The 13,707-nt window shown below is 55.9% G+C and overlaps 1 protein-coding gene across 1 annotated transcript; it reads right to left on the reverse strand.

The window, feature by feature from the left end:
• Positions 1-12,019, reverse strand: CCDC92B (coiled-coil domain containing 92B). The gene is made up of 4 exons (XM_015881155.2): positions 11,933-12,019; positions 6,946-7,099; positions 4,498-4,545; positions 1-2,258 (listed from the first exon to the last, which is right to left on the reverse strand). The coding sequence occupies exons 1-4, from the start codon at positions 11,975-11,977 to the stop codon at positions 1,612-1,614; spliced, it is 894 nt and encodes a 297-aa protein (XP_015736641.1). The 5' UTR covers positions 11,978-12,019; the 3' UTR covers positions 1-1,611.
• Positions 12,020-13,707: the final 1,688 nt, after the last annotated feature.

Here is a 13,707-nt window from a genome sequence, read left to right on the forward strand (position 1 = left end):
TGGGTTTATGGATCATTTAGATCTCACTGAGCATTTTATATAAATACAAAGATTAAAATAATTTATTTCAACATCATTTCTAATACAATCATACAGTGTTTTCCCTTCAAAGCAAGTGCATTATGTGTATACATATATATATATATAAGTGCGTATATATTGTACTATAGAGCTTCCCCCTATTCAGGAACAGCAGTGACCGCAGTGCAGTGTGTGAGGCCAGCCCTTCCCAGTGCAGGGCTGGCCCCAGACTCTCATGGCCCTGCTGCCCCCCTGCCCATCCAGGCTGCCATGGGGCAGGCAGAAGCCACGAGGCACTGAGGTGGGATGTGCCCCTCAAGCACAGGGCGCAGCTGATGGCTGTGGAGGGGTCTTGCAGCTCCCACAGGGTTGCTTCATTTACATACTAGGCACTAAAACTGCTGATTGTTAGGAAGATATTTACAGAGAACAGGAGGGTACTTACACACCCTCCCCTTTCTAATGCTCAGGTCAGTCATAAACAACATGATTTTATCAATAACTTTATAATAAAAATGCAACACACTCTGTGTATCAGGATTGTCCAGGAACAACAGGGAACGTGCTGTGCAAATCACAGCATAGGGACACACAGAGATGTTTTACCCTCTCTCACATTAAAAGAACACTGGGAAGTGTTCTCAGCAGAAGCACTCAGAGCCCTGGGAAAGCAGCCCTGTCCCAAGGCCGGGAGGGACTTCACCTGTGGGGTGCCAGGTTGTGCCTCACCCGCTGCCATGCAGTGCCCTCCTGGCAGTGCAGCCAGATGCTGCTGGGGCAGCACTGGGGACACAGGGGGGGCTACCACTGTTGTTGGACATTGGGTGCCCATCACAGCCAAAGGGCAGCACGAAAGCTGCCCACCTCCTGCAGAGCTGATAGTACTTTGGTGTTTGATTTTACTGTCTGGAAAGCTGGCCTGGAACTGCTACTGAGTATAAACAAAACTGTATAAACAAAAATAGAGACCTCTGGCCACATGGGCACTCTGCAGGCTGGAAGCAGGTGATGGTCTGGAGGGAAGGTGATGCTTTCCCAGGGCTTCAAACTGAGAGTGAAGCAGGTGGGCTCCAATGGTTCAAACGTTGTGGGCAAAGCATCATCTGCAGCCTCTGCTCCTCATGGGGCTGCACCGTGGCCAGCTCTGCCCCGTGGGTAGCAGTGCACCAGACCCCGCTTTGCCAGTGCCTTGCTGATGAGACTCAGTCTGTGGTGAGAAAACAGCTGTAGGTGCCAATGAGGAGCACCGTGCTGGCATATGGACAGAGCCCACCCTGTGCGGGTGATGTTTGTCACAGCCGTGCTCCAGCAACGTGCAGGGAGCAGCGCTGGGTGCTGCAGGCGGGCAGCTTACAGTTTGGGGCCCCCCTGCAACAGCCTTGTCCCAGCCCTCTTCCTTTATTGCCCTTTGGAAGCCTCGTGCAGCACTGCCCCACCACGCTCTACATGGCCCAGCCCCGCGGGCTCAGTCCCGGGCTGTGAGCAGAGCACCGCCTCCCGCTGCCCCCTTCCCATCCCGGGGGACGGGGACAGCAACCTCGGCTGGTGCTCACCGCGGTGCTTCGGGGTCAGCCGTGCCCGCCTCAATTCCTACTCTCGGGCGCGGGCTCCGTGGGGCCCAGGTCCCGGCTGCTTGCCGGGCTCACCTTTGGCCGGCCGAGCCCTGGCTGTAGGCTCCTGTGGCCGCGGTTGGGGCAGCCGTTGTGCCCGGGGGGCCGTGCCCGTGCCCCGGGGCTCAGCGGGGGACTCCAGCGGTGACGGGCGCTGCGGGGCGGACGGCTGTGCCGTATAGAGGAAGAGGGCCGGGTCGGGCATGGCGTCGTGCTCCTCACGCACGGGGTCCCTGTGCCGGGTGCCGACCCCAGGTGTGCGCCGCTGATGGACCCGATGGCCGCGGCGCTGCGACCTGCCCTCGGCCGGGGGCTGCTCGGGGGGCGGCCGCCCGCTGCTGCGGGGGCCCGGCAGGCGCTGGGCGGTGGCGTGCAGCTGCAGGGAGAGGTAGGCGGCCGCTTCCGTCTGCTTCTGCAGCTCCGTGTCCAGGATGGTGACACGGTGGCTGCGCCGCTTCAGCTCCTCCAGGAAGTGCCGCTCTTTGCTGCGGAGGCTGGAGCGCAGCGCGGCCACCAGCGTCTCCTTGTGCCGCAGCTCCTTGCGCAGCTCCAGGTTGTCCTTCTCCTTCTCCTGCAGCTGAGCCTCCATTGCCCGGCACTTCTCTTCTAGTTCTCGGTCCAGCGCATCTGTGGGGAGGCAGAAGTGAGGGGGGCTTTGCTCTGTGAGTGGTTCCCAGCATAGAGGTGGCCATGGAGGGTGTTGGCACGTCCCAGCTGTGTGCTTCTGGGAGTCGTGGTTCCCTCCCAGTATACACAGATCCTCCCTGTACCCCATAGTCCCCTCTGCATGGGGACGGTTTCAGGCTGGGAGAAAAGAGAACAGCCCAGCAGTAACACCGCCAGCCCAGCACTAACACCGCCAGTCCAGCAGTAACGTTGTCAGCCAACACTAACACTGTCAGCCCTGCACATTGGGTGTTGCTGCCCTTCTGCCAGGAGACCGAAAAGCCAGATTAGAGAACAGAAAATGCTAATCTGGGATTACTGAGCAGTTGGGCCAGGCTCAGTTGAGCACCTCAGCATAAATGTGTACACGTGTGTGGCTGTTTTTCCGGGGGCACATATGCACGTGTGTATATGTATGAAGACACCGAAGCCCATACGTCTGCAGCTCCTTTCCTTGCTACTCTCCTTGCTGAGTGTGCAGGAGGGACCTGAGCTCTTCTGCACAGGCGCTGCCTGCCTCAATGTGCTCCCTGTGCTGCCTCCCTGCACCTAACACCCAACCTGTTTGGCTTCTTTCTGCACTGCAGCTGTCACTGCCAGGCACAGGCCCTGGCAGGACATGTTCAAGCAGTGGTGCTGCAGCAAGCAGCACTTCCCCACGACTCCCAGCCAGGAGCGGGGACCGTACTCTCCCTATCCCAGCCCTCCTGAGTCACCCAGCAACACTTGGTGATGGGTGATGAGGTGATTTCACACAAGCCCTGCATGTATCTCCTGCACATTCTGCACCGCCCTGCCTGGGCCACATTGGCTGCTCCACTGCAGCTCCTGCTGCCCGCAGGATGGCACCAGCTCCCATCTACCCATCCCACCATCCTGTACATGCAGATACCCCCTGTGGAACATGAGCATGAGCTCAGCACCAGGCCAAGTGCCCCACATTGGCCTGAGCCCCCACTAGCCCCCAGGAGGGGCTGGGTGCAGGGGGTTGTGGCCTCAGACTTCTGCCTTTCAATAAAGAGCATTCTCAGCTCTACAAGGAAAGATGGTGTTGGTGCAGGGCCTCCAGGGACACAGCACTGCATCGCATTCCCTGCACTCTGCCATCAGAGGAGGTGTGGAGATGTGATCAATGTGGGGCAGGGGGATGTGGTGGAAGGCGGCTGCTCAAGCACAGCCGGAGGGGTGGATGCACAGCCATGCACAGCACACAGCGTGTCCAGGCATGATCCCACAGCCTGCAGAAAGCTCTGCCCATTGTGATACAAGTTGCAACCGCTTTACAGCTTCGGCTTTTAAGTGCTTTCTGCAAAGGAGAAATGCTTTATAATGAGATCTAAAGGGAGGCAGCTGCACACGGTAATTATTGCATGAGTGGTGTTTGAAGAGTGATCATTTGATGGCATCTTAATTTAGGTTGTTGCTCCATAAATGTAGAAAGTGGGATTGTGCTCTTTTGGAGCTGTTCAGGCAGCCTGATGTGCAGCGCCCTGCAGGTGGTGCTCTGCAGGCAATGGTCACTGCCAAGCACTTGCACTGCTGACAGTGTGCAGGCAGGGAGAGAAGCTGAGCCCTTGGCATGTGGCCATGGCATCATGCTGGAACAGAAAAAGGACGGGGTTTGGCTTCATCCCAGAGAGGAGGAGGAGCTGCTCCCACAGCATCCTCTACTGGGCACAGCAGCTGTGCAGTGCTGGGCCCAGACACAAGGTAGGGACTGGATGAGGGCTCAGTGCCATCTTCATTCCTGCAGCCTGCAGCCATGCTGAGCTTGCCGGGACCTTTCTGCACCATTTCTTGGAGCACAGAGTTTTTCCATGGGATGTAGTGTTACATAGTGGCACTGAGAGAGGTTCTGAATCATCCTCTGATTGCCCGGGACAGTGCACAGGGGTTGGGGGGAGCATAGGGTCACCAACCTTTGTGTTTGCTTTCTCCCAGGGCTCAGGGGTCTGAAAGCTTTGAGTCACTCCCCAGGGGTCTGCAGTGCCCCTGTGTGTAAGGGGATTAGCAAAGCAAATTGAGGGATGCTTGCTTTCACATGCAAACCCTCCCTGGGGCATCAGGACAGGCAGTTGGGGCCGTCTGATCTGAGTGCGGAGCCCCAGCGATCCTTCAGGCTGAGGGACAAGTCGGCTTGCTGAGCCCCCCCTCCCCTTGTAGCACTGCATCCATCCCCCCGCATGCTGACATGTCTCACCTTGCTGGCGGGCTTCCAGCTCCTTCATCTCAAGGTCATGGGTCAGCTCTGCAAGAGAAACCAGACAGCAGTGAGACACAGCACAGCTCTGCTTCAGTGCCACTGTGAGTGCCCACAGAGCAGCAATGCAGGCAGCAGCTCGGGCAGCACAGCAGTGCTCGGCGCTGGGAGTGCTCTGCAGCTTTTTCTCTGTTGAACCATTTTTGGCACCTTAAACCAGGACAAAGAACGGAGCAATGGACTGAAAATAGACCAAAGCATAGACTGCCACCTGAAGTATTTCATCATTTACTGCCCGCAGAGCAATCTCTGCCTTTGCATGTGGTGCAAGCAGACGCACAGCAACCACAACCCCACAGACCCCACAGACCCCACACAGCTTCTCGTATACCACCAAAACACCAGCAAACAGAGGGGGAGCAGAGGGACAACAGCAGCATTTGGTTGTCCTGAGGCTTTTTTTTCTTCTGAGTGTGAATTTAAATGGTTAATCTCTGCCCTACATTTTTCTTTTAATCTGCTTCCGTGTTGACTCTAATCCCCATCACTGCCACCCTGAAATGGAGCTCTTGGCTGAGGCTGCTCTGCTGTCTGTCTTGGAAAACAAATCTGTGGTGAGAATGCAGAGTAACAGAGAACGTAATGCAGTTTCTGGAAAGCTTTCAGTGCTCCTGCAAAGATCAGTGGCAGCTGTGTTACCTTACTGAACTTAAAATAATGGATTTTGAGTCTCAGAGAGATTCCAAAGGAAACCTAAAGCTGTGGCTGCCTTCACAGCGACACTCAGGATGGAGTCCCTGCTTCTGTGCCGAGGTGCCGATGCCTCTGAATCCCTCCCTTTGCCACTCCCATGGCTGGCCCCATATGTGCCCCCCTTCCTACGGGTGGGTCAGGCTCCAGTGTCCCCATTGGCAGCCAGACACAGCAGTGGCTGTGATGCCCTCACTGCACTGTGTTGTTCCAGCAGAGGCCGTTGCTGGGCCCCATAGCACAGACCCCCAAAGCCCAGCAGCACGTGGAGCCCTCACTCTGTCACCACAGCCCCTCTGGGCAGCGTGGCTCTCCTCTCACTGCTCTGCTAATGCTGGGAATGTGCTAATTATTGCCACAGCAGCTGAGCTCATCTTCCAGTAAAAGGGGAAACAGAGGAGTCTGTAACAATCATTGCTATTTCTGCTGTGTTTATACTTTGCAAATAAAACGGGAGTGGGAGGGGAGCCAGCACTGCTGTAATGCAAGGATCCTTCCAGCAGATGAATCACACTGCACTGTGCATCACTGCATTTATCTTCCCACAAAGCCTCCAACCGGGGATGTTTCACTGCAGGGCATTTCTGGGGTTGGCTTCCCCTGACCCCATGGTGCGGCTGTGGGATTGCTGTTCCACTGTCCTGTGCTGGTGGTGCAGCAGGGGGCTCAGCGGGTGCTGCAGTCCCTCCCCAGCTGCCAGCACTCCATCAATGCACAGCTGTGGAGCAGAGCTGCACGAGGACAGGAGCTGCTGGCAGTGAGGCCACCGAGACACCAAGGTCATGATGCAAAAACCCAAGGTCACAGCAGCACATCCAGGTGCAGCAGTGAGCTACACACCTGGACCAGGCAGGGAACTGTTGACTGAACCATCTACCTCCCTCATGCAAACTGCACAGCAGGCACTGGCACTGCAAACAAACACATCCAAAGTCACCCCAGAGCTACATTGGAGCTTCGACCCATCATGCCCTGCAGAAGCAGAGCTGCATGCCTCATGGATGGAGCACAGTGTTTGTTGCAAACAGCAAGTGGGGCAGGGCCATTGCTGCCGGGGCAGCTCAGAAGCTCCCTGCATGATTTATGCCTGAAGGTCCCCTGGCCCCTCATATCTGGAGAGGCTGCAGATAGGGCTATTAGAACAGTGAAATGGAACAGCAAAAGCACAGAAAAGATTGGGGGGAAGGTGGGCAATTTTATAAATGCCTTCATGTCTGTTTCCCAGGAATCAGAGATGAGGAGGAGCTGGAAGACAACGAGTAATTGGCCAGGCTGAATTATTGATGGGAGCCACTGGGGTGGATTCCAGGGGTGGGCAGGAGGATGGGGGAATCTGCCCCTGCCATGAACCCACATTCCTCCAGTTCTGAGAGGGAGCTCAGCGCAGTCCCATGCCCGCTCACCCCGTCATCATTGGAGTTCAGCCATTTTCCTTCCCTTGCGCAAATGGCATCTGGGAGAACATCTCTGGAGGTGTTCAAGGCCAGGTTGGATGGGGCCCTGGGCAGCCTGATCTAGTAAATGTGGAAGTTTGGTGGCCCTGCCATGCAGGGGGGCTGGAGCTTCATGATCCTTGAGGTCCCTTCCAACCCAGGTCATTCTGTGATTCTGTGGGAGAACCAGCTCTATGTTTCAATAATAGGTCTGTCTCTGAGGGCAGGATGGGCTATACTGGGCTCCCTGTGCCTTAGTGCTTACCTGAGCAGTGCTTCTGCAGGCGGAGGATCTCCAGGTGCAGGCCATGGAGCAGCTCCATCTGCTCCTTCTTCAGGAAAGCAATGTGCCTCTGCACACTCTGGATCTGGTGCTCCAGGGACACGGTCTCCATTGCAACTGAATCTGCAGCCCACGCCTGAGGGAGAAGAGAGGGCTCACAGTCAGAGCACAGCCTGGTGGGCTACCACAGGAGTAGCACCATCCCCATGCCCCATGGGACACAGAGTGCTGGGCACCCACTCTGCTCCCTGTGCTCCACAGGGATGTGGCTGCAGTGCAGCAGCTCCACACATGCCCCTGCAGGGCTCCAGGACCCCATGCCCCTGCTTGGCCCCATTGCCTCTTGTTGCAGGCTCGGGCTGAGAGCTCCAGCACTGTGAAAACAGAAAATGCACCATATGAACCCTCATATTGAATGGGCTCATTTCTGTTTTAAATTTGGCCCTAGGAAATCTGTTTCTTCACTGAGCAGGGTTACACCTGAGGCAGGATCGCCACTAGGAGCTGTACAGAGGCGATTTCAGCTGCTCGATGATCTCCACATTGCAAAGCAGCAACTGCAGAAGATCCAGAGCATGAAAAATGCAATATGGTCTGTCCAACCCGATCAGCATTACATGGCAGAAGCTCAGCGCTGCCTCACGCTGGGAGGGTCGGCCCCAGGGCACGAAGTTCAGCACTGCACAGTGTTGTGTGCTGCTTATCTGCACGGGGAAGGGAAAATAAACCTCTGAAGGACCCTTAGATCTCGGAAATATCACTGTGCAGATGTGGAACCTGTCCCTATGCCATGCACCAAGCTCAGGAGGGAACGGACAGCAATCCATTGCAGAGGTCAGGATGAGTTTTGCCAGGAAAGCCACAGCTCAGCATGCACTGTCCTGCTGCTGGGAAGCCACTCCACATTCATTTGCTCCTGATTTTCCATTCCTTTCTGCATAACTTCAGAACTAAGTAAATGTTCAGCTTGTGTTTACAGCATGCCCAGCCCTTTAATGCAAGACATCTTAAGCTAATTCCCACAACCTATATCAAATCAAACTCCATTTAAGCTTGACTCCAAAGTAAGCAATTTTGGCAGCAGTTCTGGCTCAAAGCTTTATTCTTGCCAAAGCATCTACAGATTTGTGAAAACCTTGAAATCGGGGCTCCATATACTCTGCATTTCACAAAGAGGAGGGGATGCATTCGGGTCCCAGTGCCCAACACTTGGGGCTCACTCCTGCTGTGGCCATTGCCCCACCGCAGCCCCAGCACTGGGCCACTGCTGGACCCATCCTGACGTGGATTCAGGTGCTCTGCTGGCACATCCTGCACAGCTACAACAACTGTGACAGACAGGGAGAGTTATTAGCCCCCTCCTTCCAGCCCTGATACAAAACTCCACAGCACACTGTGCTTCTGGGGTGCTGCACGGTGGGGGAGTCTCTGCCTGTGGGAGTTCTGTGACTCTTGCTGGATGGACATTCAGGTGCTGCTGCTCCATCTGCTGCTGCTCCATCTGCTGCTGCAGTGCTGCAGCAAAGCCCCCAGCTGGGGAGTGTGGATGAGGCATGGAAAGAGTGCCCAGAGCCAGCTGGGGCAGTGCAGGAGTTCCCTGGGGCCTGCAGCCCAGGAGCACACCTTGCTGCAGCAGCAGGTGATCCCCCAGCTCTGGGGATGGGAAGGGGCAGTAGGAGAGCCATGAATGGCTTTGGAGCAGCTCCTTTATGGAAGCGGTGAGACTTCATCTCTGGGTGGTTAGAAAATAGGTTGGGCAGAGCCCCGGAGGAAATGTGCTGCTATTTTCAAGTACTTTGTTCTATCTGCTTGAGCTGAACTCAGTCAAAATGGCTTGAGTTCTGCCGCTGAACTTTCCCTCCCCTCCTTTAAGTGGAAAATTATCCTTTTCGTAACAATGATTTTTTTTCTCCTTAAAGTCAAGTTAAGTAATAAGTTGATTTAAAAACAAACAAACAGAAAAAGATTTTGGGGAGTTAAGGAGTTAATGTCTGCTTTGTCTGGTTTGGAAGACAAAAGATCTGTGTAGTTGACCTGTGTGTTCAAAAACAAAAACCAACAAACAAACATAAAAACCCAAACAAAAGTTTTTTGTTTGCCACTGTGGGTCCTGAGCCCCTCATTCCATGGGACTGATTTCTGCTCCCACAGAGCTGTCCACACCTTGGGCAGGGGTCTCCTGGCAGCCACCTGCATGCTGCTCTTCTGATGGCTGAGAGGAGCCGTGGGGCCGCAATGGGGTATGTGCACATGGATTCCCTGACACCTCTGCAACAGGTAATGATGTGAGAGCCACTCACTGTTAATGATGTCATGGAGTCTCAACAGCATCTGTAAGCTGTTTGAGCACTTCTAATGTTATCAGAAGGGAATGAATGAGCTATTGCCTTGCTGGAGTTTCTGCACACATTACCCTAAAGAATTTCTGAATCCAATTCTCGGCAGCCATTATTTTCCCATCATTGCTTTTGAAGTTAAGCAGAGATTGCAACAGCATTTTGAGCGTTCAGTTTGAAGCAGTTTCTTTGGTCACTGCACAAAGCAAAATCACTTGGGAGATGTTGAGAGCTAATAAGGATGATGTGCTGCTGGCTTAATGACACCTCCTGGTGCCGCTGTGCCTTCCAGTGAGCAGTGCCCATACGCATGTGCCAATGGCTTCACAGCCCCCAGCAGGTGCTGCAGAGCAGCTCCCGCATGCTGGAGCAGGGCACAAGTCAGGGCATGGTGAGGGCTGCTGCCCTGGGGGATGGCACCAGTCTGCACTGAACAGTGGAGGGGCTGTAAGAGGTCCCGCTCCCATCCCTCCCTCACCACTGTGGCTGTGACTTTGCATTTCGGACTCCCAGGTTGGCACCATGAGTGGCAGTGGAAGATTGCACAGAACCACATACTGTGTGGCCCTGGGGAGATGAGTGAGAGCATGCAGTGTTGGGAGGTGATGTCATGTGGCATAAAAGCCAAGGGTGAGTGATATCCCCTTCAGTTTGAAGGATGCTCTGTGCCCTTGTTGCCGGTAGCTGCTCACACACACACAGGGCCAGGAAGGAGGCAGCAGCCCACTGAGGGTGGTTTGTGCCCCTCCCAGAGGGGACACCTGCAGCCTGAGCTGCTCCCTTCCTGCAGCTCTGCCTGCATTGATGCCATGTTCTGCTACAGGCATCAGCTCTGCTCGTGCCTAGGACTGCACCAAGAACGACTGTGCTAGGAGGGCAGCATAGCTCACGGGGTTAGGGCTGGTGGTGCTTTTCAGACAGTCCCTGGATGCACAAAGGGCTCTCGACAGCCAAGAGTTCCTGGGTTTTGCAGCACCTCAAGGTGGTGTGTGCCACACAAGATGTGCTTCACTTTGGCATTCAAACATCACTGGATATCCAAAGGACTTCATTCCATCACAGACCACCTTCCAGGAATGCTGCCCCCACAAGGCTTTGAGCACAGGACTCCCAGACTCCTTGGAGCCACAGAGAGCCTTCTGCAGGGCACTTGGGACCAGACATGTAGTGTTAAAAATGACTTAAGCACCCAGTGTGTTATGGGAGGTTTCTGGATTGCTCTTGCACTCCGGCTCCAATGAACTTGCAAAAGAAAAGGACTGAAGCAACTTCTTGCAGTAACTGCAATGACTGATTTAGTTGCAGGTCTGCTCAGTCTGATTTCCATCATAGGGACATCTTGTCTGCAGATTTGCTTCTGAGGCAAAACTGTACAGAAGTCAGTTTTGTGACCTGGGATACCAGAACTTTGACCTAAGGAAACAGTCTTGGTTCCTGATGGTGCATTTCAAAGGCAGATGTGTACATACTGCATGTCTGCATATCCCAGCACAAGAAGTGTCAAACCAAGATCCAGTCCCTGTTTGTGTCATCACTTGGCCAGTTACCTTGGGAGTAAGATGTCACAATCAAGGTTTGCAGGAACAGGTTGATAATTCCCCCTGCTGTGGTTCCCCTCAGCATCTCATAAAAACATGGTCAGGAACAAACACTGATACATACCAGAAATTCATTCTGTTCTTCTTTGTGATCACAAAGAATTTGAGCACATTGAACTTTGTGGCAATGTCATGAAGCAAGTGCATCTTTAAATGTAGGGAATCTATGGCAAAGGGAATCTGGGAGCCTTGAGAAGGTCACAGAGGCAGAGACGGTGCCAGGAATAGAAACTAGAGGTGAAATCCTGGCCTTGGGAAAGTCAGCGGGAGCCTTCCTTGATCTGAGCAGTGCAGAATTACACTCAGAGTCCCGTTTGCTATTCATTATCTAACAGTATCTATTCAAAGATAAAATCAATAGGAGGAACGTTGATTATAAATTATTGTGCTTTCCAGCAATTCCTTGCACGCCGCTGCCGCTCTGACAGCCAGAGCTGGGGGCTGTCTCTGGGTGGCAGACGGCGGCGGTCAGGCCGAGCTCTGCCGCTGCCCGCAGGGAAGGAGCCGCGGACGGGGCTCAGCTCGGGGCAGTACGCGGCCCTCAATGAGCGCAGGGAGTGATCACGATCTGTACTGAGCGATCCCTGCTGCTCGATTCCGCACTTGGAGAATTTCGCAGCAGCGCTTTGGGGACCCTCGAGTCCTCCAACGGCCTTAACCCCGCGGAGGGGGCTGACCCCGGCGGCGCTCCGGTCCGCTTTTCTACGGCAATCGCCCTCTGAAGGATCGACGCGACGGCCGGCCGCGCTCGGGGCGCAACTTCTAGAACGGACGCGGAGAGGGCAGCGGGCAACTTCGGGCGGAGGAGTTCCCCCCCGCAGCCCTCTCCGGGACGCTCCCTCCTCGCTCCACAGCCCGGTGCCGCCCGGCTCCCCGGCTCCGCCGCTCCGCTCGGTGCCCGCGGCGCTCAGCCGCCCGCCGCCCGCCCTCCCGTCGGCTGCGGGTCGCGCAGGAGCGGATCTCGCCGAGCCCCGGCTGCAGCCGTACCGCCCGCGGGCAGCGCCCGGCCCCCGCCCCGTCACCGCGCCGCGTTACCTGGGGGGAGCGCCGGGGCCCCGCGGGGCGCCCGCTGGGCGTCATGGAGCGGCCACGCCAGGCCGGGCCGGGGCCGGGGCCGGGGCCGCGCCGGGCTCCCGCGCTGCCCGCGCTGCCTGCGGCGGCCCCGCCTCGCCCGGCCTGGCCCGGCCCCGCCGCCCGCTGGCAGCCGCGCCGTAAACAGGCGGCAACGTGACCGGAACTGGGGAGCTCCGCCGGGGCGCCGCGCCGGGCCGCGGTCGGGAAGGGCCGGGACCAAATCGAACCGCGCGGCGCCGAACCGAACCGAGCTGCGCCGCTCCGTGCCGGGCACCCGCGGGACGAGGCGGCTCCGGCAGCAGCGGGGCGCGGCGAGGCCTGTCGGGGTCGGCCCCAGCGCCGGGAGCTTCATCCCCTGCGCGCTCCGCTCCGCTCCCGCTGCCGCTGTCCGCGGTGCTGACTGCTCCCTCCCGGCGCCCCGCGCTCTGCCCCGCGCTTTCTGCGGGGACCCCCGGCTCGAGCGTGCCCTGCAGCAGCCCCCCGCTCCCCGCAGCCCCTCCACGGAGCCGTTTCTCAGCAGGCCAGGAGCCGAGGAGCTGATGGAAAACTTGCGGTGTTCGTGCTTCCCCCCGACTTGTTAGTGTTAATACAATACAGGGTATGTGCGGGGATGTCAAATATGGGGTGGCAGTGGCTTCAGTAAGGAAATCGGTGGGAAACCCTGTCAAAAAAGAGCTTCCTTGGATCTGTGGTCAGAGGGATGATGTGAAAAGGTTTACTCATACAGCTGGTAATTCTTCACGCCCTTTCATTTGTGTCATCCTGAGCAGCTGGGGCTCCACTTGCAAAGATAACTGCATTCATTGTGTCTCTCTTACCGCAGGGGAAGCTGAAATGTGGCCTATTCCATGTCACATGGCTCTGTAGGAATACAGAGATGGTAGAGTCCTCCCGTCAGCTGACAGGCTGCTGATCTGCTCCCTGCTCTGAAAGCTGCTGCACAGCGCAGCGTTCCCAAGCAGGCGCTCATGGGGCTGGGCTGCCGTCCTCACCTTAAGGCTGCACTGTTCTGCATAGGGGAGGCTTTAGCGTATTGCCCCCCTGTTCACAAACAGCACGTGAGCGTGTTGTCAGGCAGCCCACTGGATATAGCTTGTGGTGTCATTTCGTCATCCCATGTCCTGTCTCCTTCCTGGATGTCTGAGCCCCTGAGTGAATGCCTGCTCTGTGCACAGCAATTGGATTCTGCCATGGGAAGCAGTCCTGCATCCTGCCTGCAGGTGGGCAGGCACAGTTCTGCACAGTGGATCTGTAACACCCCATGCTTTGAGGGAGATGGATTTGCAATAAATTATTTGGACAGTGGTACTCGAGACCACAGACAGCGCAATTGAGAACCTCGGTGCCTCCTAATGCTCCCCTGTTCACACAGACTCTGGTGTGGCCCTCCTCTAAACTTGTTCTCTCTTAAAACATGCCTTCTTCCTGACAGGACAAGTTGTTATGAGGTGAGGGCTATTTGTGTGAATTAGGCTTTCTTATTCAGAGACACGTTGTCTCACTGGGTGATCCCTCACCCATTTGTAACTACGGGGTCAGTACTGCCAGGCTGTCCTTTGCCCATCCCCGTCCCTGTGCTGTGTGTGGGAGCAGGGCTGTTCAGTGCCTCCCTGCAGCTTTCCCTAACTCATGTGTTTGCTTTAGCAGAAGTGAATTACAGGCAGGATGGGGGAGGGTGATTTTGGAGTGCATCATGTTTCACCAGATCTGTAAAGTTTTCATTGATTTTCCAATGA

This window comes from Coturnix japonica, chromosome 19 (genome assembly GCF_001577835.2).
Source record: "Coturnix japonica isolate 7356 chromosome 19, Coturnix japonica 2.1, whole genome shotgun sequence".
Lineage (NCBI taxonomy): Eukaryota > Metazoa > Chordata > Aves > Galliformes > Phasianidae > Coturnix > Coturnix japonica.

Bases quoted from the DNA above. Each gene is read 5' to 3' on its own strand.
- CCDC92B (XM_015881155.2), bottom strand. From the start codon at position 11,977: ATGACGCCCAGCGGGCGCCCCGCGGGGCCCCGGCGCTCCCCCCAG. The intron at 7,100-11,932 runs GTAACGCGGCGC...CTTCTCCCTCAG, and splicing joins GGCCCCGGCGCTCCCCCCAG to GCGTGGGCTGCAGATTCAGT. The intron at 4,546-6,945 runs GTAAGCACTAAG...TTTCTCTTGCAG, and splicing joins CCTGCAGAAGCACTGCTCAG to AGCTGACCCATGACCTTGAG.